Source organism: Anabrus simplex, chromosome 4 (assembly GCF_040414725.1).
Source record: "Anabrus simplex isolate iqAnaSimp1 chromosome 4, ASM4041472v1, whole genome shotgun sequence".
In the NCBI taxonomy this organism is placed as follows: domain Eukaryota; kingdom Metazoa; phylum Arthropoda; class Insecta; order Orthoptera; family Tettigoniidae; genus Anabrus; species Anabrus simplex.
Genome location: NC_090268.1, coordinates 2,158,027 through 2,180,034, shown reverse-complemented (window position 1 = coordinate 2,180,034; position 22,008 = coordinate 2,158,027). Strand labels below are relative to the sequence as shown.

The following is a 22,008-nucleotide window of genomic DNA, read 5'->3' as shown; positions in this document are numbered from 1 at the left end:
GTCAAATTTTACAAATAATCTATCCTTATGCTATTGGTGTTCTCTCAGATAAAATAGTGCTGAACAGTCATCTATTGAAGATTTTCACGCACACTTGCTTGCAAATTTCATTCCTGCCCGCGCGAGGTCATCTCTGATTCAGAAATACTATTATCGGGTACAGCGCTTGGATGAAAACTTGGCTGATTTCATACAGGACATTAAGTTTTATACTAGGGTGTTTGCCCTTCATTTTCCTGAAGATCAGATTGTGCAGGCTATTGTAGAGGGAATTTCACCTCCCTATAGGTCATATTTGTGTTTCGCGGCGTGCCCGCAAACCTTCTCGGAACTTGAAGCGTTGGCCGTCTCGGCGGAAGGAGTCAGATACGCCGATTCTTTGCGTGTCGCGAAAGAACCCCCGCCTTCCTTTAGTAACACTCGGCCTCCACCTCGCCGACCAGTCAATCCCCGTAAATGTTATGCGTGCGGGGCGCCTGACCACCTGCGCAATAAGTGTCCTCTGATCAAGTCTAGTAGGGCAAATAATGGAGCTGGTTCATCACAAGGCTGTTTTAAATGTGGGGCTTTCTCACATATCGCCAAGAATTGTCCCAATTCGAATAGCACCCCCTCCTGCTCAACTTCTGGGGTAACTTCCAACAACAATCAAAAGTGACTAGTGGCTTCGGCTGAGTCAACTAATTCATCTTCCCGAGGCTCAGCCCCTGGTAAGCAGATCGAAAATCCTGGGAACGTTAAATCTGCTAATCTGTCCTTTGAATGCCCCAAAGAGTGTCTTAAGATTGCGGCGGATACCCCCGCACCTGTTCCTTTCCTTAAGATTGAGGTAAATAACGAACCTATAACAGCTCTATTAGATTCAGGCAGTGTTTGTTCCATTATTTCGGCTGAATGGTACTCGAAATTGAAGTCTGTTTGTAACCTACCTGTCTATGACTCTTCTCCTGTGAAATGTGTTTCTGCTAATACATCTCCATTAGAAATTCTAGGTTCCTTACTGGTCAAAATTCGTATTTTTCAATTTACATGGAAAATTAAATTGTTTGTGGCCAAGCAATTGTCTTGCCCCATTATATTGGGAGCTGACTTTATTTCTCACACTGGTCTTGTGCTCGATCTCCAGTCTAGGTCATGCACATTCAAATTTGCTTCTAGTTGCAAAATTCCACTATTAAAGTGTAATTCTGTGTCATGTTCTTCTATTTCGCCTACCCAGGATGAGATGTTGTTAGACCTTAGACACCTACCTGAGGAGCAGGCTGATAGTATTCGCAAACTGTGTCAGTCGTTTCCCGAGGTATTCTCTGATACTCTTGGCGTTACTGACCTGATCGAATACAAAATTGAGGTCACGGATTCGATTCCTGTCCGTTTTCCACCGTATAGGCTATCTCCACCTAAAATGAAGGCTCTGAAAGAAATCATCGATCAGATGTTGAAGGATGGTATTATTAGGCCCTCTAAGTCAGCGTATTCTTCGCCTATTTTTCTAGGCCCGGAACCCCAAGGGGGCTTCAGGCCTGTAATTGACTACAGGGCTCTCAATCGGAAGGTGGTGTTACAATCTGTGCCCCTTCCCGACCTTCATTCTTGCTTTTCATGGTTTCGTAAGGCCAAGTTCTTTACTATCTTGGACTTGAATCAGGCCTATAATCAAATTCCCCTTGCTGAAGAGTCTAAACACCTTACAGCGTTTGCCACGGACTGGAATTTATACGAATACAACCGCGTGCCTTTCGGGCTCCCCATGGGGGCAGCTGTGCTCACTAGGCTACTAGATAGGGTCTTCTCCGACATCAAATTTGAGTACTTATATCACTACTTGGATGATGTCGTCGTGTTTTCGGAGACCTTCGAAGAACATCTAGATCATCTGCGAGAAGTTCTGAATCGCCTTCGTAAGGCTGGGTTAACTGTCAAGTTGTCCAAGGTCGCTTTTGCTAAGCCCTCTATGTCATTCCTAGGGCATATTGTGTCACCTGATGGTGTAGCAGTCGATCATTCTAGAACACAGGCCATCCGTGATTTTAAACCTCCCAAGGACATTAAAGGTATCGCCAGGTTCATTGGTATGGTGAATTTCTTCAGAAAGTTCATTCCTAACTTTGCTAATAGAGCGGCGCCATTGAACCTTCTTCGTAGGAAAGGCATCAAATTCGAGTGGGGACCTTCTCAACAAGCCGCTTTTGAAGATCTGAAATTAGCTCTCTGTAATGCCCCTGTCCTTGCCATGCCTGATTTCTCAAAGAAATTCATCGTCCAAACGGACGAGTCGTCGTCGGCGGTAGCGGCAGTCCTTCTTCAAGAGACTGAACTAGGGAGGCGACCCATCGCCTATGCATCTAGGACTCTATCGGCTCAAGAAGCCAAGTATTCCATCTATGAGCTCGAAGGGTTGGCAGTCTTATTTGCCTTAGAAAAGTTCCGTCTCTATCTGGAACATGTCAAATTCGACCTGGAGACAGATAATCAAGCATTAAGCTGGGTCTTAGGTAGGCCGCGTCGTACTGGTCGTATAGCCCGTTGGGCCATCCGTATTTCTGCCTTCCAATTCAATGTCAGGCATATCCGAGGTACCGAAAATGTTGTCGCTGATGGACTCAGCCGTATGTTTTCAGACGACGTTGAGAAGCATGAACAGGTCGACAGTCCATCACCTCCCGAGTCCATGCTATCTGAGGTTAATGCCATCCTAACAGATGTTCCCATGCTGTTTAGGGATATCGAGAAATACCAACGTGAAGATCCGACGCTGGCTCCGATAATGGAAACCCTTTCTTCTGGGGAACATGTTGTCCCTTATGTTCTGAGGAATGGAGTTCTATGTTGCCCTTCGAGGCATGATAAGATGATGAAAGTTGTTGTTCCAGCGGTTCTTGTACCTATGATCTTCAAGTATTATCATGAGACCCCATTAGGAGGGCATCTTGGTATCTTTAAAACTCGTGAGAAGATTCGTGAAATGTTCATCTGGAAAGGTATGGACGGTGAAATCCGTGAATTAGTAAAGGCATGTAAATCCTGTTTGCTTAGTAAACCGACCATGTCCACTAAGGTAGGTCTTTTGTCTTCTCATCAAGCGTCGCGCCCCATGGAGCGCCTGTATATTGATTATGTGGGACCCTTCCCCCAGTCAAAGGGGAATGCCAACAAGTTCATCTTTGTATGTGTAGATGGTTTTACTAGATTTTCCTGGTTATTTCCGACTAAGCTGGCTACCGCTCAGTCCACCATTTCTTGTCTTAATACTATCTTTGCTTCTTTTGGTCCTTGTCAATACATAGTTTCCGATAATGCTAAGGCTTTTACATCTAATTTATTTCGTAAATTCTGTTTTGACTTATCCATCTCTCATGTAACTACTTCTGCTTATTACCCTCAACCATCTCTGGCTGAACGGGTTAACCGTAATCTCAGGTCCGCACTCATTGCCTATCATCATGAAGATCCTTCCAGGTGGGACACGTCCCTGCATTGGATAGCTTTTGCTTTGAATTCAGCGGTTCATGAATCTCACAAGTTCACTCCAGCTTCTTTAATGTTCAAGTTTGTTCCCAACTCGCCGCTCTCTAACCTCTGGTCTCTGAATGACATTCTACCCGAGATAATAGATCCGGACAACATTAAAGATCTTTGGAAGAAGGCTAAAGCCAATCTTAAAGTGTCTCATGAAAAGGTTAGGGAAAGGTATGATCGTGGACGGAGACCCACCCCTTTGAAGGTAGGTGACCAGGTTATGGTCAAACATTTTGTTCCCGCGGGCAAGCTTGCCCCCAGATTTCATGGGCCTTGTATCATTCTCGATTTTCTTACGCCGGTTACCTTATTGTTAAGTAATCCAGCCACCGAGAGGATATTTAGGGTTCACCTGTCCCAGGTGAAACCGGTGTAATTTTGTGTTAACTTGCTTCATATTATTTTGAAAGGATATGAAGGTTATATTTTTTTTTGAGTTTCACTTTTATGGCATTCTGCCCCTTCTATAATATTTTGGTTTTAGATGTAAGCCTTTTGTAAAACCCGCCCCGATCCGTTAAACTGCCATCCTGTTCTTGCCACGGCCATTACCACGCTCCCGTCTCCTGCTCCACCTTACACTGTGGCTTCATAAGATTAAATGCCACGGATATCTACACGCCGCTGGCCCCTCAACCTCTCCATAATGCCTGTGCCTTCAAAAAGACGATGGTCCAACACAATTCTGCCGCCTAGCCTTAATGTTTCAGTGCCCCCGCAGCCGCGCAGCGCCGTGCAGCAACTGGGGAGGGGGATGGGCCCCCTCCTCTCCAGCGAGGACGACATGTGCACGGCGAGCCGGAGCTCTCCTCCCGGCCAAGGCTGATGTGCGGCGCACGACCTGCTACTTGCCCGCAGCCTGTATATGTTCACCGCGGGCGCGGCGTGCTTCAACACTCTGCTCCCCTCATAGTGCGGGCGAGCGGTATCTCAGGGTACTTAAGGGGTCCGAGCGGCCTCCTTTTGGACGCAAGCTGCAACGGCCGGTCCGGCCATCCAACTTCATCAACATCAACTACATGGACAGTTACTATAAGAGATAACTACATTTGGGAATTCAACAGCAATATCTGATGGACATTGCAAATTTTTCCTTCACTTTTAAGTAGTAAAAGCTTATCTTCAGAAATTCAACTTCTATAAACCTAAAGACTTCACTTCACCTCCAACAACAAAATTTTGGCACCGAATTAAGAAATTTCTCAAATACTTCTGCAAGTTATCTTAATAGCAACATCAAAACTTGGAACTTATTTTCAAACAAAAGTTTATGTTCTTCTGTGTTACCCCGTGGAGGAACTTTTGGGGGGGGGGAGGTCTGTACCGGGCGGTACACCTCCACACCGTTTATTTAAAAGTTGCGCCAGTTGAAACTCCTCTTCTGGAGGAAGTCTGAACTTTATCTACGGTCTTTATTTCCAAATTTCTCAGAAGATGTCACTACCTGGAAAATTTTGAGTTTGTGAACTGTGTCATTTTCGACGTACTTTTGTCTTGCTTGTATTAAGAAGTGTGAACTTTCTCTTCTAGAGGACACTACTGAAGATCAACAATAGTGCACCCTAGTGCGGAGTCAAAGAACTATTTTGTTGGAGAAAATTTAATTTCAGGAGTTTGTTCTTTGTTAAATTTCTTTCTGTCATTGTTTAAGTTGGCAATATTTACCCCTTTCTTCCCCTTGTTTTGAATGTATCCAATCACGAATTTTTTTCAATTAATTTCTGACCAATCTGGTGTATCTTTCCCCAACTTGAATCTGTTGCGGGGTCCTACCCAATAAAATCTTTGTGGGAGGGTGTTTTCTTTCCCCTAACGCCTAGAACTTTCTGCGAGAGTATTTAAACTGCTGATTTTAGGGTCTCCGAGCCACTTCTGTTCCATCTTTCAGTGTATTAAGTACATACCAGGAGGCGGGAAGCGCCTCTTTCCTCGGCAGCGGTCAACAATAAGGTAATGGCCGATTAATAAATTTTTTCTTTGCCAGCTCAGCAGTTTAACTTTCGGGGCAGGTTCTAAGCGTTCCCCTATGTAACCTTTTCCTAAAATGTAACTTCTCTTTTCTTCTATTCTCTTGTAAAGCAACATACTGGGATAGAGAGTGTTAACCCTCTCGAGCTCCCACTCACATTGTTTGAGGTGAACTTATTTTTCGCAACCTATTCTTCAGTAATGTAAGTTAGTAGTTTCTTAAGTCACCTCTGTAGTATGGGATTAGCCCTCGCATCAGTGGCCTTAGAGCCAAAATAGGTCTTAAAGACAAAGTGTATTAGGAGTGCAAGTTCGCCTCCTCTCAAATTGTGATTTTAGAGGTCATGTATTAACTTTCTTGTCATTTAACAGACCTCAGTAGATTGGGTATTTTGCTCCTGTGTATATGTCCTTTGAGGACGGCTTAAAGGTGGAGTTCGGAGTGGCCTATGATAGGCTTGTATTTTAAGGGGAAGTTGCCCTTTTTGAAAATTGTGTTTCTGCCTCAAGGAGGCTTTTGGATGTAATTGGAAGCCGGTGTTTCTGGCATGTTTGGGGGTTTTCGGCCCCTTTGTTGTATGGTGTTCATTGTAAGGTTGGGCTCATGGCTCAAGAATTATGTTTCTGACTTTTTGAAGCCCCAAATGGGGTACCTATGTAAATGTAATTGTCAATCGTGTTTCGGCTACTAAGTACCTGTTCTATTTGTTGTTACCTAATTTTGAAAAGAAAATATAACCTTGCTAAATTTTAAAATTAATTTCACTTTAGTAGCTTGAGACCCCTTCACCACCCAGCACCTTCTTTCATGCACAACTACCACCAAAACACGGTAACAGAAACAAAAGGAGACAGGGATGACAAGTTTGAGGTATAAATGTCAGCCCAAGATTGTGCAGGGCGCTGAAAGCAATGGCGAAACAAGGACGAATATTGAGTTCCAGGCAACTTTCGTGCAAGTTGCCACATGGTCTTGGTCATTCCGTTTCACACCAAACCGTGTTAAGACATCTCTCAGATGTGAACATTAAAAAGAAAAAAGCCTGCAAAGAAGCCACTCCTGACAAAAAAGCATATCCACGACAGAATATAATGTGTAGAGATGTATGAAAATAAGACAACTGAGGATTCAGACGAAACAATTTAATATGTTCGGTAATGATTGTGGTGTAAAACTGTGGATGGAGCCCGGAGAGAAGTTAAAGAACGAATGTGTTGTGGAAATTAAGAAATTTAGCAAAGTGTTATGCTGTGGGGAGCAATAACTTCCAAAGGGGTGGGAAGAATTAAAGTTTTCACGGGTTCAATCAATGGAACGACATACTGTGACATCATTAAGAAGGAAGTTTTGAATACTGCTAGGGACCATTTTAGTGGTACAAACCTAGGACTGTTCATTTTCCAAGACGACAATGCCAGTTGTCCAGCAATGTGTCTCAGCGATTATGGTGGCCCGAAATTCACCCGATGCGCAATCTACCTCTAGCTACGCGCTACGTCCTCGGACACCTTCAGAAAATAGGATGTCGTTATCTTATGGAATACTGTCGAAAGAGGCTACTAAAAGGGATACCTGACTTGAAAGAGCAAGTGTTAGCGAACTAGGGGTCATTAGCTGAGCCTAGGTATGATGTATGCTAAGCTGTTGTGTATAACCTCCCTTGGCCAACTCCTGTAGGTCACTTTATTCCTAGGGGGGGGGGGTTGATCAGAGTAAAGCTCCTCCAGGGGCACCGAGCAACCTGTGCTGTTGTTGTGTCTGCAGTGGCGAACTTAGGATTTTTTACCTGAGTCTAGCTATGATGTGTGCTAAGCTGTCGTCTATTTAACCTCCTTGGCCAACTCTTCATTCTGATGTGGTAAGGTTCCAGCAGAGTAAAGCTCCTCCAGGGGCACCCTTGCCTTAGGTAGGAGCCGAGCAACCTGTGATGTTGTGCCTGCATTAGCGAACTCGGGTTTTTTAGCTGGGTCTAGGCATGTTGTGTGCTAAGCTATCGTCTATCCAACCTGCTTGGCTAACTCTTGTAGGGAGCACTTCAGCCCTAGAGGAGCAGAGTAAATGCCACTCCTAAGGATTCGAACGTGGAGTTGACATAAACTCAAAACTAAAGAGCTTAAGTGCAATTCAAATATCCTCACCCTGATTGAAATATGTGTACGATGTGTACTGACTACAGTAAATGTGGAGACATGTTCATCTCAGCAGAAAAAGAATGACTTTGCGAGCTAAGCTGTATTTTCCCCTATCTGGTGTAGTACTAAAAAATGTTGACAATATGTTATGATGCGAGACACTTGACTTGAGAGAGAACGCGGAGTCAAAGCTTGTTCGCGATGACGTCACTACAGCTCTTGCTACCAAGATAACGTTACTCTACTTAGATCTGAATTGTTTTATGAGGTAGGGTGGAGGGGTAGATTTTTATTAATGGTATACTGCTAGTCGTAAGGGTAACTAAAAGGGATGGGCTAACTCAGGAGAGAGCTGTGCTAGGACACAGGGGTAATTAGACATATACAGAGCCTTATAGACGCATTCTCTAATTTTCTTCTTTCTTTCTTAACCTGCTTACCATCCAGGGTTGATTTTTCCCTTGGACTCAGCGAGGGATCCCACCTCTACCGCCTTAATGACAGCATTCAAGAGCTCCAGACTCTGCGTCGGGGGATACAACTTAGGAGGATGATCAGTACCTCGCCTTACATGGCCTATCGTTAACTTCTTAAGACTTAGCTGATTACCTGATTATAGTTAAGAGTGCTAGGTTAACCCATGCATATGACGCCAGGCTTAACTTTACAAGGGCGTTACAGTCTCAAATTTGAGATTAGATCTTAAGCTCAACCCAACTAGACGAGATAAGACATGATCCAGGGACTTTGATGCTGAGATTGGTGGAAGGACTAGGGATATGGTGTGAGGTGTAATACAAATGCTTTATTTACAGACGGCGTAATATTGGGGAGCATCTTCGAAGTTCTAAAAACGGAGAGCCTAGCATAACATAGAAGAAATAACTGCACGTGCAAGTTGACTAGCTTTCGATGTATTTGCTAACACATAGAATACAAAGTATTTTTTCCCTACAAGTTTGCATCTTAGGTACAATCACGCAGGAAGACCTTACCTATCCTTGTACTGAATACCCAATGTAATACGTAAAATTAATGTGGTGCCGGAATATAGCTCTGCAGCATTTCGCGGATTATCAGAATTCACGAATACAGAATGAAATCCTTATTTACACTTTACGTTCGATACCCCTGCAGGCCTGACGTTGCGCTGACCACGCGTTAACCTCCTAGGCGTTGGTGTAAGCCTTAATACATAACATGCTTCATTCATTGAGACGTAAGGCTGAAAAGCAACCTTTGGTCCAGGGGAGATGAGCGACCGCGCAAGGTATCAGCCAAAGAAAGACAAAGGCTACGAAAGGCGTGAAAATTAAAGATTCCTTAGCCTTCGTAAACCTAATAGCGTAAGGGTCGGAAAAGAACAAGAGTTAACCGAGGAAGGTCGGATAGGATAGATAAAAGTGAGTGACCTAACACAAGTAAGTAGAAGCATGCGTATACATGGGCTCTTATGGCACTAACCCGGTGGAGGCTGTGCTAGGGCTTTTTGCCTTGTATCTAATAAAATCCATGACCCAGCCTGGAATTACCCTAATTCGAGGTTCTGTCCTCCTAACCGGATGCCCTCCTAACTTGCAACTCTCGGTGGAGTGATGTAGGAGGGTGATGGAATACTGCTGTAAGAAACGACTAAAAAAGGGGTGCTCGAGGGCTTTTAACTTCCGAGCGTGGTATTAGCGACAAGAGGACCTCAAGCTGAGTCTGGCGTTAATTATAGTTGTTTAACATTTTTGAATAGGGAATCGAAGGTTTAGTGACTCGAGAACAATCTTCTACTCATAACCACGAGGCTTTAGGAATCTGCTGACAGTGTAGCCCGTTACGCTATGTAAGCACCTCAGCTGTCGCAGAGATGCATGCCGTTACAATTGACATGAATGAAATATCTGACCCGCACACACTTCAACTCTTTGAATACAACTCTGCATCTGTTGGCACAAAGGGGTCTATAGCTGAGTCTGGCATAAGTCTAACTCTGCAGAGCTACTACAGGGTTTACAACTTGTAACTCATAAGCTATTAGTTTTTATTAGCTTAACATTCGGAACAAGGCTACTATGCAAGATAGCTGCTATACTTTATTCGTTTAGACTTAACTAGAGGGCTGTCTCATAGGCTGACAACTTGTAACTTAAGACCTCATGCATTACAATTGTGTCAAACACGGAATGTAGCGTACAGGACCTGTTATTTCTCTTTCTTCTTCTCCTCCTTAACCTTTTTCTCAATATATTTGGATTAACACGACGAAAACACATAGTTCGCAAGCCAGAAAACGTAATTATGCACAGTTAAATTTATGACCCAGCCGAAAATTAAATCTAAGCCCTTGTTGATGTAGATGAAGAGAAGTTTATTACGACGGAAACACTTAGTTCTCAAGCCACAAAACATAATCATACGCAGTTAAAATCACGACCCGCCGGGGATCGAACCCAACGCCTTGTAAACTTAAGGTTAGTATGCTAATGATACAACCGAGGAGCCTTGTATCTAATAAAATCCATGACCCAGCCTGAAATTACATCAGCCCTCGACAATACTAACTATTAAGTGAACTACGAGGGGTTATTAACTGTGTGTCTCTTATTACTCTTAGAAAAACTGATAAAATGTTAGTCTCTTCTATCTTTAAAGTCGCAATGATGTCGCAACATCCATTGGTTAACACTTGGTTTCTTTCGAGCTTAACATTTAAACTATATAGGCTATACCCGTATATATAACCTGTAGCGTGCCTGCCTCTTACCCGGAGGCCCCGGGTTCGATTCCTGGCTAGGTTAAGGATTTTTACCTGGACTTGTGGGTTGGTTCGAGGTCTACTTAGCGTACGTGATTAGAATTGACGGGCAATCTGACGATGAGATAGCGGCCCCGGTCTAGAAAGCTAAGAATAACGGCCGAGAGGATTCGTCGTGCTGACTACACGACACCTCGTAATCCGCAATCCTTCGGGCTGAGCGACGGCCGCTTGGTAGGCCAAGGCCCTTCAAGGGCTGTAGTGTTATGGGGTTTGTTTATGTGTATATAACATTTTACTCTTACGTCTAACTCTATTGATAAATTGTCGTTCTCTTCTGACTTCAAACTGGTTACCTATCTGACCTTTATTAATCCAAATTTCGTTTCTTCTAATGTTTAATTGCCTGCTGTCATTTCTTGATGGATACAGTACTTTGCATCCATCTCTTGGCACAGGCCAGAGTAAAGTGTAGCTTCCACCGAAGTACCAGTCAACATTCATGGCTGTGACAATATTGAAGTTGCTGGGGTATGGGTAGTGCTGAGTAATGACATTCAGAGCATGACTAGTGCATCTGAGTGTTATGAAAGGTGCTGCTCATAAGGTCAGTCGTGCTGCAATAGTACTTTCTGACCCAGTGAGGAAAGCAATGACAAACTACCTCACTCATCATCTTGCCTAGTACGCCTCATTACGGTGCTGCCATTGGTTTTTGGGTTTTCCTTACAGCCGCATAACCTTTGGTGGTGCAATTTGAGGATCCAACCAGCCTCTGGGCTGATGACCTGACAGACAGACTAATTTTTAAACTTGCGACTCGACGGAAGAACATTTAACGATTCAGCTGAAGTTGGTACATTTTTGTTAGCAGCAACACCCTTATCGATTGTTATCTGCAAGAACGCTCCTACTTTGTTAGGAATAGCAAATTAATCTCTATTGGTAAATGGTTTATCTCTTCTAACTTTAAAACTCGTGACGATGTGTAACCTCAATGACTGTTCACAATGTACCTTACAGTAATGTAACGCTCGGAAGTTAAAAGCCCTCGAGCACCCCTTTTTTAGTCGTTTCTTACAGCAGTATTCCATCACCCTCCTACATCACTCCACCGAGAGTTGCAAGTTAGGAGGGCATCCGGTTAGGAGGATAGAACCTCGAATTAGGGTAATTCCAGGCTGGGTCATGGATTTTATTAGATACAAGGCAAAAAGCCCTAGCACAGCCTCCACCGGGTTAGTGCCATAAGAGCCCATGTATACGCATGCTTCTACTTACTTGTGTTAGGTCACTCACTTTTATCTATCCTATCCGACCTTCCTCGGTTAACTCTTGTTCTTTTCCGACCCTTACGCTATTAGGTTTACGAAGGCTAAGGAATCTTTAATTTTCACGCCTTTCGTAGCCTTTGTCTTTCTTTGGCTGATACCTTGCGCGGTCGCTCATCTCCCCTGGACCTAAGGTTGCTTTTCAGCCTTACGTCTCAATGAATGAAGCATGTTATGTATTAAGGCTTACACCAACGCCTAGGAGGTTAACGCGTGGTCAGCGCAACGTCAGGCCTGCAGGGGTATCGAACGTAAAGTGTAAGTAAGGATTTTATTCTGTATTCGGGAATTCTGATAATACGCGAAATGCTGCAGAGCTATATTCCGGCACCACATTAATTTTACGTATTACATTGGGTATTCAGTACAAGGATAGGTAAGGTCTTCCTGCGTGATTGTACCTAAGATGCAAACTTGTAGGGAAAAAAATACTTTGTATTCTATGTGTTAGCAAATACATCGAAAGCTAGTCAACTTGCACGTGCAGTTATTTCTTCTATGTTATGCTAGGCTCTCCGTTTTTAGAACTTCGAAGATGCTCCCCAATATTACGCCGTCTGTAAATAAAGCATTTGTATTACACCTCACACCATATCCCTAGTCCTTCCACCAATCTCAGCATCAAAGTCCCTGGATCATGTCTTATCTCGTCTAGTTGGGTTGAGCGTAAGATCGAATCTCAAATTTGAGACTGTAACGCCCTTGTAAAGTTAAGCCTGGCGTCATATGCATGGGTTAACCTAGCACTCTTAACTATAATCAGGTAATCAGCTAAGTCTTAAGAAGTTAACGATAGGCCATGTAAGGCGAGGTACTGGTCATCCTCCTAAGTTGTATCCCCCGACGCAGAGTCTGGAGCTCTTGAATGCTGTCATTAAGGCGGTAGAGGTGGGATCCCTCGCTGAGTCCAAGGGAAAAATCAACCCTGGATGGTAAGCAGGTTAAGAAAGAAAGAAGAAAATTAGAGAATGCGTCTATAAGGCTCTGTATATGTCTAATTACCCCTGTGTCCTAGCACAGCTCTCTCTTGAGTTAGCCCATCCCTTTTAGTTACCCTTACGACTAGCAGTATACCATTAATAAAAATCTACCCCTCCACCCTACCTCATAAAACAATTCAGATCTAAGTAGAGTAACGTTATCTTGGTAGCAAGAGCTGTAGTGACGTCATCGCGAACAAGCTTTGACTCCGCGTTCTCTCTCAAGTCAAGTGTCTCGCATCATAACATATTGTCAACATTTTTTAGTACTACACCAGATAGGGGAAAATACAGCTTAGCTCGCAAAGTCATTCTTTTTCTGCTGAGATGAACATGTCTCCACATTTACTGTAGTCAGTACACATCGTACACATATTTCAATCAGGGTGAGGATATTTGAATTGCACTTAAGCTCTTTAGTTTTGAGTTTATGTCAACTCCACGTTCGAATCCTTAGGAGTGGCATTTACTCTGCTCCTCTAGGGCTGAAGTGCTCCCTACAAGAGTTAGCCAAGCAGGTTGGATAGACGATAGCTTAGCACACAACATGCCTAGACCCAGCTAAAAAACCCGAGTTCGCTAATGCAGGCACAACATCACAGGTTGCTCGGCTCCTACCTAAGGCAAGGGTGCCCCTGGAGGAGCTTTACTCTGCTGGAACCTTACCACATCAGAATGAAGAGTTGGCCAAGGAGGTTAAATAGACGACAGCTTAGCACACATCATAGCTAGACTCAGGTAAAAAATCCTAAGTTCGCCACTGCAGACACAACAACAGCACAGGTAGCTCGGTGCCCCTGGAGGAGCTTTACTCTGATCAACCCCCCCCCCCTAGGAATAAAGTGACCTACAGGAGTTGGCCAAGGGAGGTTATTCACAACAGCTTAGCATACATCATACCTAGGCTCAGCTAATGACCCCTAGTTCGCTAACACTTGCTCTTTCAAGTCAGGTATCCCTTTTAGTAGCCTCTTTCGACAGCATTCCATAAGATAACGACATCCTATTTTCTGAAGGTGTCCGAGGACGTAGCGCGTAGCTAGAGGTAGATTGCGCGTGGCGGCCATCTTGCGCGGTAGCCCTAGAGGTAGATTGCGCGCGGCGGCCATCTTGCCCATTAGCCCCTGGGCCAGAAGCGGTCTTTTATCACTACTCCCATTGAGAATTTAAGGGATACGATGTCTGCAAAAGTCAGGAAACATTGTTACACTACCAGAAAGGAATTAATTGAAAAAAATTGTTGAATTGCGGTGTCATGAAATTGAGCCTGCTACTTGCGAAATACTTGTTCAGTCAATGCCACAAAGAGTACAAACCCTCAAAAAGGCTAAAGGTGGTCACACAAAGTACTGAAGCATGTCACATATATTGTAGAAATCCTGAAATAAAACATTCAAATTCTTTCTCAGTACTCTCTTAAAATATGTTTTGCTTAAACAATGCAGGTGGGGATATTATTTGGTTCAGTCTATTTACACAGTTAACAAAGCAGATAAAGATGCCTTCAAAAGTAAATGATGTATGCGCGAAAGTGGTGCTCAGTCCTTTCTGCGATGTAGATTTGTCGCTCTGATATTATGTGTCTTCTTTTTACAAAAAAATAGAAATCAATAAAAAATTATCGAAAACAATAATAATATTTTATAAATTTTAAAATCAACTTAATTTTTCAGATGAATGTAGAAAATCAAGACACCAGATTTTTATGGTAAGAGTAGACATCAGATAACAATCACCGATGATGATGACGATGATGATTTCCTAAACTGAAAATATCGTGACAATATAATTCATTTTACTCCTTTAAATATAAATCTATTTATTCTTTTTACAAAGAGTTCACACGAGCTTACCTTAGCTCAACTTGTCGCGAAAGCTGCTTTGATAAAAGTAAGAGAGTGGGAGAATGGATTTGTCCGCTTATATATGCACGTATCGATCAAAGATCACTGTCCGTCAGCATCGAACGATGAACACATTGGATTTCGTCCACCTCCACCTTTACACAGAGTTATTATCATTGTACACTGCTGTTAACGAATGACGAAAATAATAATTATTGAATTTTACAGTTAAATAATAAATGCACTGATATACGCAGCCGAATAGAGCGAGTGACTGAACATAAGTGCACTGTGCACAAGTACTGCTTTGCTGTCTTTTCTTCCCACAAACGAAAACGATACGCCATGCACGTCGAACAGGGGTAGCCAGAGAAGATGAATTTTGCTTTCCACGACATGAATAATCCATACAGTTATTATTATTATTATTATTATTATTATTATTATTATTATTATTATTATTATTATTATTATTATTATTATTATTACGGGGATACCCGTGGACTAGCAGAGGTGAAAGAGGTGAATGGATCTAACTACAAAATTAAAGTTAATCTAAAACTGTAACAAAGGTTATATTTTTTCTTTAAAAAACAAGTAACAATGTAACAGGTACCAGTAGCAATAAACAAGTCTAGGAAAGACAAGATTGGTGGTATAAACCAATCCTGGGCTTCAAGCCCTCACTTCACAATTCCTGAGCTACACGCTCAACTTTACAAAGATCACAACTTTACTTAAGGAGCCCTTGCTCCAGCAATTACAATATCCGGCCTCCCAGAGTCACTTTTACAACACTAGAAAAAGAGCTAACGTGCTCTCAGTACTTAAGCCTACTCAAGGCAATATCAGAAAATTACAGATACTTGCCATCAAGGCACAACTTACAAAATTTGAAACAGTGGTACCTAGTACCCAACCTATTGGGCCGTAGTAGAAAATAACAGGTTAAGTAAATATCCCAAAACACAAATAGAATGGAGGCGTGATAACGGGAGGTTTGTTCCGCTCTGATTCAAAAAGTCCGATCCTGCAACAATCGAGCAAACGTCATCTGCCCTGACGGCACATGCATGGCTAAAAAAAAAATTAATATATATTACAACGATGACAATATTCAGTGCAACAAAGGGTTATAACTTCCAAGGATGTCAAATTGGACGTAAGATAATAGCTTCATAGTGACAACACAATGCAAGCAGTGACAGGTAACATTTTATCAGTAGTCGACACAGCTAGTGGATCCATCCAGGGTGATGATACACGTTGTATGAGTGCAAAGGACAGGACGATTCAAGAATGCTATTAAAGTGTTCTATGGCTAACGTGTCGGGTTACAACAAGCATTATTATACAAAAATGCAAAAAATGAGTTGAGGTTAGAAAGGACAATGCTTAATGTTAATGTGATGAGATGTTATAGCTTGAGACTTAGGTAAATACGCTGACGAAGGGAGTTAAGGCTCCCGAAACATGTACGTATAAATATTAAGATATTAAAATATATTGACAGGGACACCCGCTTCAATGATGAGTTGTAATACTTCTCGCCTCTCATAATGTGCCCTAGATATTGGGTTTTTCTTTTTTACAGTAAGTAATAGTTTTTTTTGTTTCTTCATGTGATGAAGGACTTCGTCATTTGAAATGTCCAGCACCCAAGGTATTCGAAGTAGGCGGCGATATAGATACATTTCAAAAGCAATTCTTTTTCTAGATTTTGGTCACGGGTCCAGCCTTCACATCCTAAGAGAATCATTCGCATTCTTAATTGCACACATAGATCCGATTTTGTAAATAACTGTTTCATGCTAAAAATTGCCTCCTGGCCTGTTCTATTCTAGATGTTATCTCTCTTGGAATGACATTCCTCATCTAGCACAGTAGCCAACTATTTGAAGGAGGATACTTGTTCAATCTTACTGCCTTTTATTGACAGGGTTGCTGGAATTTTTCTTTTAGAGAAGACTACAACTTTGGTCTTGGAAGCGTTAACAAACAGGCCAAACTCTTCACACTTTTACTTTCAGATTTTCCTCGTAACACTATTTTTGCAAGGTACCTACTAAATTCTTTATTACGACACGCAATTGCTTCTTAATTACCATGATATGACTGTAGTGAAACAGGAAACCACGAAAAACTCTCTTCAGAGCTGGTAACAGTAGGGTTCAAACTCCAGATGCAAGCTTACAGCTGCTCGCTACCTAGCCCACTCTATAAGATTATGAATAAGTATAGCCCTTTATAACGTTCTTCTAGAACGTAGAGTACGGAATTGGTCGTTCCAAACACACATTCAGTACTCATACAACGGAAACATAAATAATTAACCCAATGTGAGGAGAGGGTCAGCTACACGGTAGCGATCGTGTTAGAGTTCGAAACTTGACTAGGTCAGGTGTTTTTACCTGCAACTATAAGTTGATTCGATATTTACTCAACATTACACAGCACCTCGCAGGCTCTCGGGTTCAATTCCCAGCCAGGTCAGAGTTTTAACCTACGTACCGAGGTTCGATTCCCGGCTCTACTACACACACGCGACAATCATAATATTCAGATATAGATTTATTCCCCAGCTCTGCCTCGCCCGCGCGACGATTTGTGCTTATAGCCACAGGGGTTCGATTCCCCGGCACGGTCTGGGAATTTTACTGGTGTATGTGTCAACAGCACGACGCGCAGGTGATTTAGGAATAACAGAAGTTTCAATTGCAACGGCTAACCTGCATTTGCTGACTCCCGTCTCTCCCTTGCTCTGCCCCGCACGTGCTCCTAGTCACAGGTCGGGAATTTTATTTATTATTGGTTAATTTCGCCACATCACGACGCGCAGGTCGCCTACGGACATAAAGAAAACAGAAGACCTGCAGCTGACAAAGACGAAGTTATTTCGGCCCCTGGGAAATTTCCTGTTGTTAAAATAGGAAACTACGGAAAACCATTTTCAGGTCAGCCGACAGTGGGGATCGATTACACTACTTCCCGGATATAAGCAAACAGCTGCGCTGCCCTAACCGCATAGCTAACATGCCCCGGAGAATAACAGGAATAACAGAAAACGGTTGGTATGTGGGTCGTGGGAATGTCCTTTTTTACACAGCTGCTCGAACCGCATAACAGTGCTGTAGCATGAACTGATCGACTATCGAAAAAATCGAGATGACTTTACCAACTCTCTCAACAGACTGCGCTGGTAACTACGCAGTCAGCTGCGCTGCTCGAACCGCACGGCGCACGCGCATAACAGCGCTCTTGCGTAAACTGATCGACTATCGAAAACAATCGAGATGACTTAACGAACTCTCTCAACAGACTGCGCTGGTAACTACGCAGTCAGCTGCGCTGCTCGAACCGCACGGCGCACGCGCATAACAGTGCTGTTGCGTGAACTGGTCGACTATCGAAAAAATAATCGACTATCGTAAATTTCGAGATAACTTTACAATCTCTTCTAACAGCGAGCGCAAATATCGGCAGTCGATGCGCGCGCATTACCCTCTCTACTGCTTGTCGATCTACGCACCCCTCACCCGCTCAAAGATGCAATAAATAGAGATGCTCAAGGCGGGAAACACTTGGTCGCCTCGAGAGAGGTGACCATGTCCTGGCATCTTAGCCGGAGCAATATTTTTAGTAGAGGACTCATCGCCAAGGCGATGGACCTCTAGGGAGGAGAGAGAGAGAGAGAGAGAGCACAGCTCTAACTCACCCATCCCCTATTTTTGGTAAGGGGGCTGGGAAGAGAGGACTACCTCTCTACCTTTCACCCCGACCAATCAACAAAGCAAAAAAATTCTTGGTTCCCTAACCTCTGAGGTTAGCCTTGCACTTTTGCGCGCCTCAGCACGCGGCCGTGTTGACAGCTGTCAAAGAAGAGCATGTGGCAATTAAAAAAAAATGCACGTGGCGTGAGATTAAGTCCCTTCAAGATTACGTTTGTAAGATTAGCCTTGCCCACTTAATCAAATTCCACGCCTCACTCCTGTCAAAACAAGAAGCATATGGTGTGAGGTTAGGACCCGTCAAAATGACAGCTGTGAGGTTAAGGGTCCTACTCTTATTCACATTGCGCGCCTCACACCTATCAAAACAAGAGCACGTGGTTAAAATATGAGGTTAGGACCATTCAAGATGACGCGCCTAACACGTGCTTATGTTTGTAAACAAAAGCACGTGGTCTTGTTTGTAAACAATAGCACGTGGTACTAGGGGTCAATGTCCTCCCATTGTTTTAGAACATACAACACCAGGTACGCTGTACGTTAACGAGCTCAAGGAGTCAGTACACAGTAGAAAGTACAGCACGTACCGCTGGATAGCATAGAGCTCGGCTGTGTACACACGACCGGTTTCCGGTATAGGGAAACCTTTTATTACCGACAACGAACACACAGCCCTCGAACCATCCACGTAAACAACTAATGAATCTATAACGCACAGGAAGAGCCTCCCATCAATGGCAGGACCGGTGTGCAGATCCACGATCATTTCAGAGACGACATAACAGGACAAGGAGCCTTGCTCGTGGTCAAGCGCACGAATGCCTTTGCTGACGAGATGTATGTCTTCTGGTGTGGGCTAGATGTGGCAATATGTACGATGTTAGTAATACCATTCCTTATGCAGCCACAGGGTCAGTTGGTGCATGCATTTCAGTGGGCTTGGCAGACTGATATGTAATAGGAACCTCTGGCTCGGTGAGGAAAGCAACGGGAAACTACCTCACTCCTCATTTCCCTAGTATGCCTCGTCAGTGACGCCTAGGATGTTTATGAGCTGTGGAGGATCAAATCAGCCTTCAGGCTGAATACGCAACATACAGCTAGGGTGAAGTAGCATCTGTCGCAAATTTGCAGTGTAGGTCATAATATTTGTTGGCGCCTCAGATTCAGCGAGCAGGCTAGCAATGGGGCCTGTATTGAATGCTACCGTCGCAAATCCAATTCCGCTGTGGTGGATGCCAGTCAGTTTTGCAAGGACGTTTTGCCTTGCTGATCCACATGCTGTACTGCCGTAGCCTAATCCGGATAAATATGTGCCCTATAAAATTGTAGGTGCATCGTGCGGTCAACCCTCCAAATAGTACCATTAAAAACTTCAAAATATTACGTTTCTTTGCACATTTGGCTTCTAAATGACGTTCGTGGCTTTCCTCGCAAGGTGGTACTAGACCCAAGTAATGTCGACCTATGTTGTTCCACACGTAATGGTACTAATAATGATGATGCTTGTTGTTTAAAGGGGCCTAATATCTAGGTCATCGCCACTAATGGTACGAAATGTTATGAGAATTAAAAACGTGAGGACGAAGGATGAATGGATGGATATGAAGTTACAACAATCAGTGGATCCGACCTGCAATGTCCCACATTCCCAGAAACTAGCGTTAAACAATAGCATTACTGACCAAGGGACTGCTTCTAAAGCACAATACTGAATCGATGATGATTGTAGTCGAATCGGGTTCAAAATCGAGGTCATCGGCCCCTTATCGCTAGGAAAGTAGAACCAGGCTAGTTTTCATTTTGAGGTACTAGTCAAAAGTAGCGTAGACTCATGGTATTCCACACATCATGGTACTATTCACAGGTAATGTATGTGCACATGTAACACAGACCTATGATGTTTCGCACATTGCGGGGCTATTTACAGGCAACGCAAACCGATGGCGTTCGTCACATAAGTGGACTAACCACGGGGACTCTCAATGTCCCGTGGTGTTCCTTACATAGTGGGTACGGCAGAACCATCGTGTCGCTCACATAGGGGTACGAATCACATGCACTGTAAAATGCATCTTGAGCCACACATCGTCGCTACTAATCACAAACAACATAGTGGTACTACGCGCAAGTAAAAGCGACCCGTGGTGTTCCCTTCGTGATGGTACTAATTACAAGTAGTCTCGTGGTTCTAATTTGATCATCCCTTAGTCTTCCCTTCGAGTCGCCTGCTACGACAGGCATGAGATACCGTCTGCGTCCCCCACCTACAGGGGGTAGAGTGTTTGGTCCGCGAGAGGTATTTTATTTCCCTCAAGTCCGCCGGCAAGCTATCCGCTATCCGCCACATGGGAGTATCATCTCTCCCCCTGCTACGATAGCGTAGTAAGTTCGTGGTCAGTGTCAGTCAGTTGGTCATAAAATTGTTTGAGTATCTTTGTGCATTATATGTGCCCTAAAAAAGGATAGTTCCTAAATTATGTATCCATTCACTACGCACCATACTCAGAACCGTACAGGAATATCTTATATGCGACGGGGCTTTCTGTACTCCAACATCTGCGTCATAACATAACTGTGTAAATGGAGCCTGCTTAATTATTTCATCATGAACCCGCTTATCGTGATCACCTTGTATGGTTTCAATTTTAACATTTTCGTAGCTCGCCATGATGAGCTGTTCCTCGTTAAGTACAACTGTTAACTCTTCGCTTCTTATCGAGTGAAGAACCAGTTCCTCTCAATTTGTTTACGAGTTTCTCTATGTGGAGGCGACCGTGTACACATGTGGAGTGTTCTCGAGCGACGCTGTGTAACGGGAGGCAGGCTAGGTTTGGGAATGTAGTGCCGTGTCCATTCTTCTTCTCCCCATTTCTTAAGATCGGAACTCAAGTGTTGATGTGGTCCAGTTTTACGGTCGGATGTTCTTCCTGTCGCCAACCCTAGCGTGCTGTGTTGTCTTAACACCGAGCTAGAGAAATACCATGACTCGGCCGTAAATCAAACGCAGGGTGCTCTGAATCGAAGCCCACGGCGCTGACCATTCAGCCTAGAATCCGGACAAAAATTAGGATCAACCAATTTTTATTTATTTTTTAAAAATATGCTCACTGTTTACTTTTCTGTTCCAGATCCATTTGTTCGAGTCTCACTGATGCAGAATGGTAAACGTGTGAAGAAGAAGAAAACAGGAGTTCATCGCAATACAGTTTCTCCGGTGTTCAACGAGGCTCTGACATTTGACGTCGGTAGAGATGTGCTATCACGCAGCACGCTGGAATTTGCTGTGATGCATGATAGTCTGCTGGGTCCTAGCGAGCTACTGGGGCGAGCGCTCGTGGGATCGGGCCCTGGCTGCCGTCCTCAAGAGCGGGACTTCTTTGCCGAAGTGCTGGCCAGTAAGACAGCCACGGCCCAGTGGCTCTCCCTCTCAGAACCGCAGTGAGAAACATTCTAGTTATTGCGCAACTCTCCAAAGAGGCAAATAGGTGTTTTTAAAAAAGGAAACTACATCTATTGGTTAGATTGACCTTATCCAGGTCAATAACCAATCCCATTTGTTTCTGAGTAAGTTTGCTTAAACTTGTGTCTTTACCATCTTCATTTTATCAGAACTACTTCTAGAATCCTTAAGAATTCGACTGCCAAAAGCTGTTTTGTGTATTTCAAGAAAAATCCGTTGCCCGTTATGACAAACTTTCTTGCAGTATCTACACAAACACTCAGTGACTTTACACAGAGAAGATTATTTTGACGAAAATT

General features: G+C 43.5%; 1 protein-coding gene across 1 annotated transcript in view; it reads left to right on the top strand.

Annotated features, from left to right (window-relative positions):
* The window catches only part of Sytalpha (Synaptotagmin alpha), a 652,840-nt gene extending 631,149 nt beyond the window's left edge, over positions 1-21,691 (top strand). Inside the window, exon 9 of the mRNA XM_067146141.2 lies at positions 21,378-21,691. Coding sequence (XP_067002242.2) covers positions 21,378-21,691 — 314 coding nt within the window. The remainder of the gene's footprint in view (positions 1-21,377) is intronic.
* Positions 21,692-22,008: the final 317 nt, after the last annotated feature.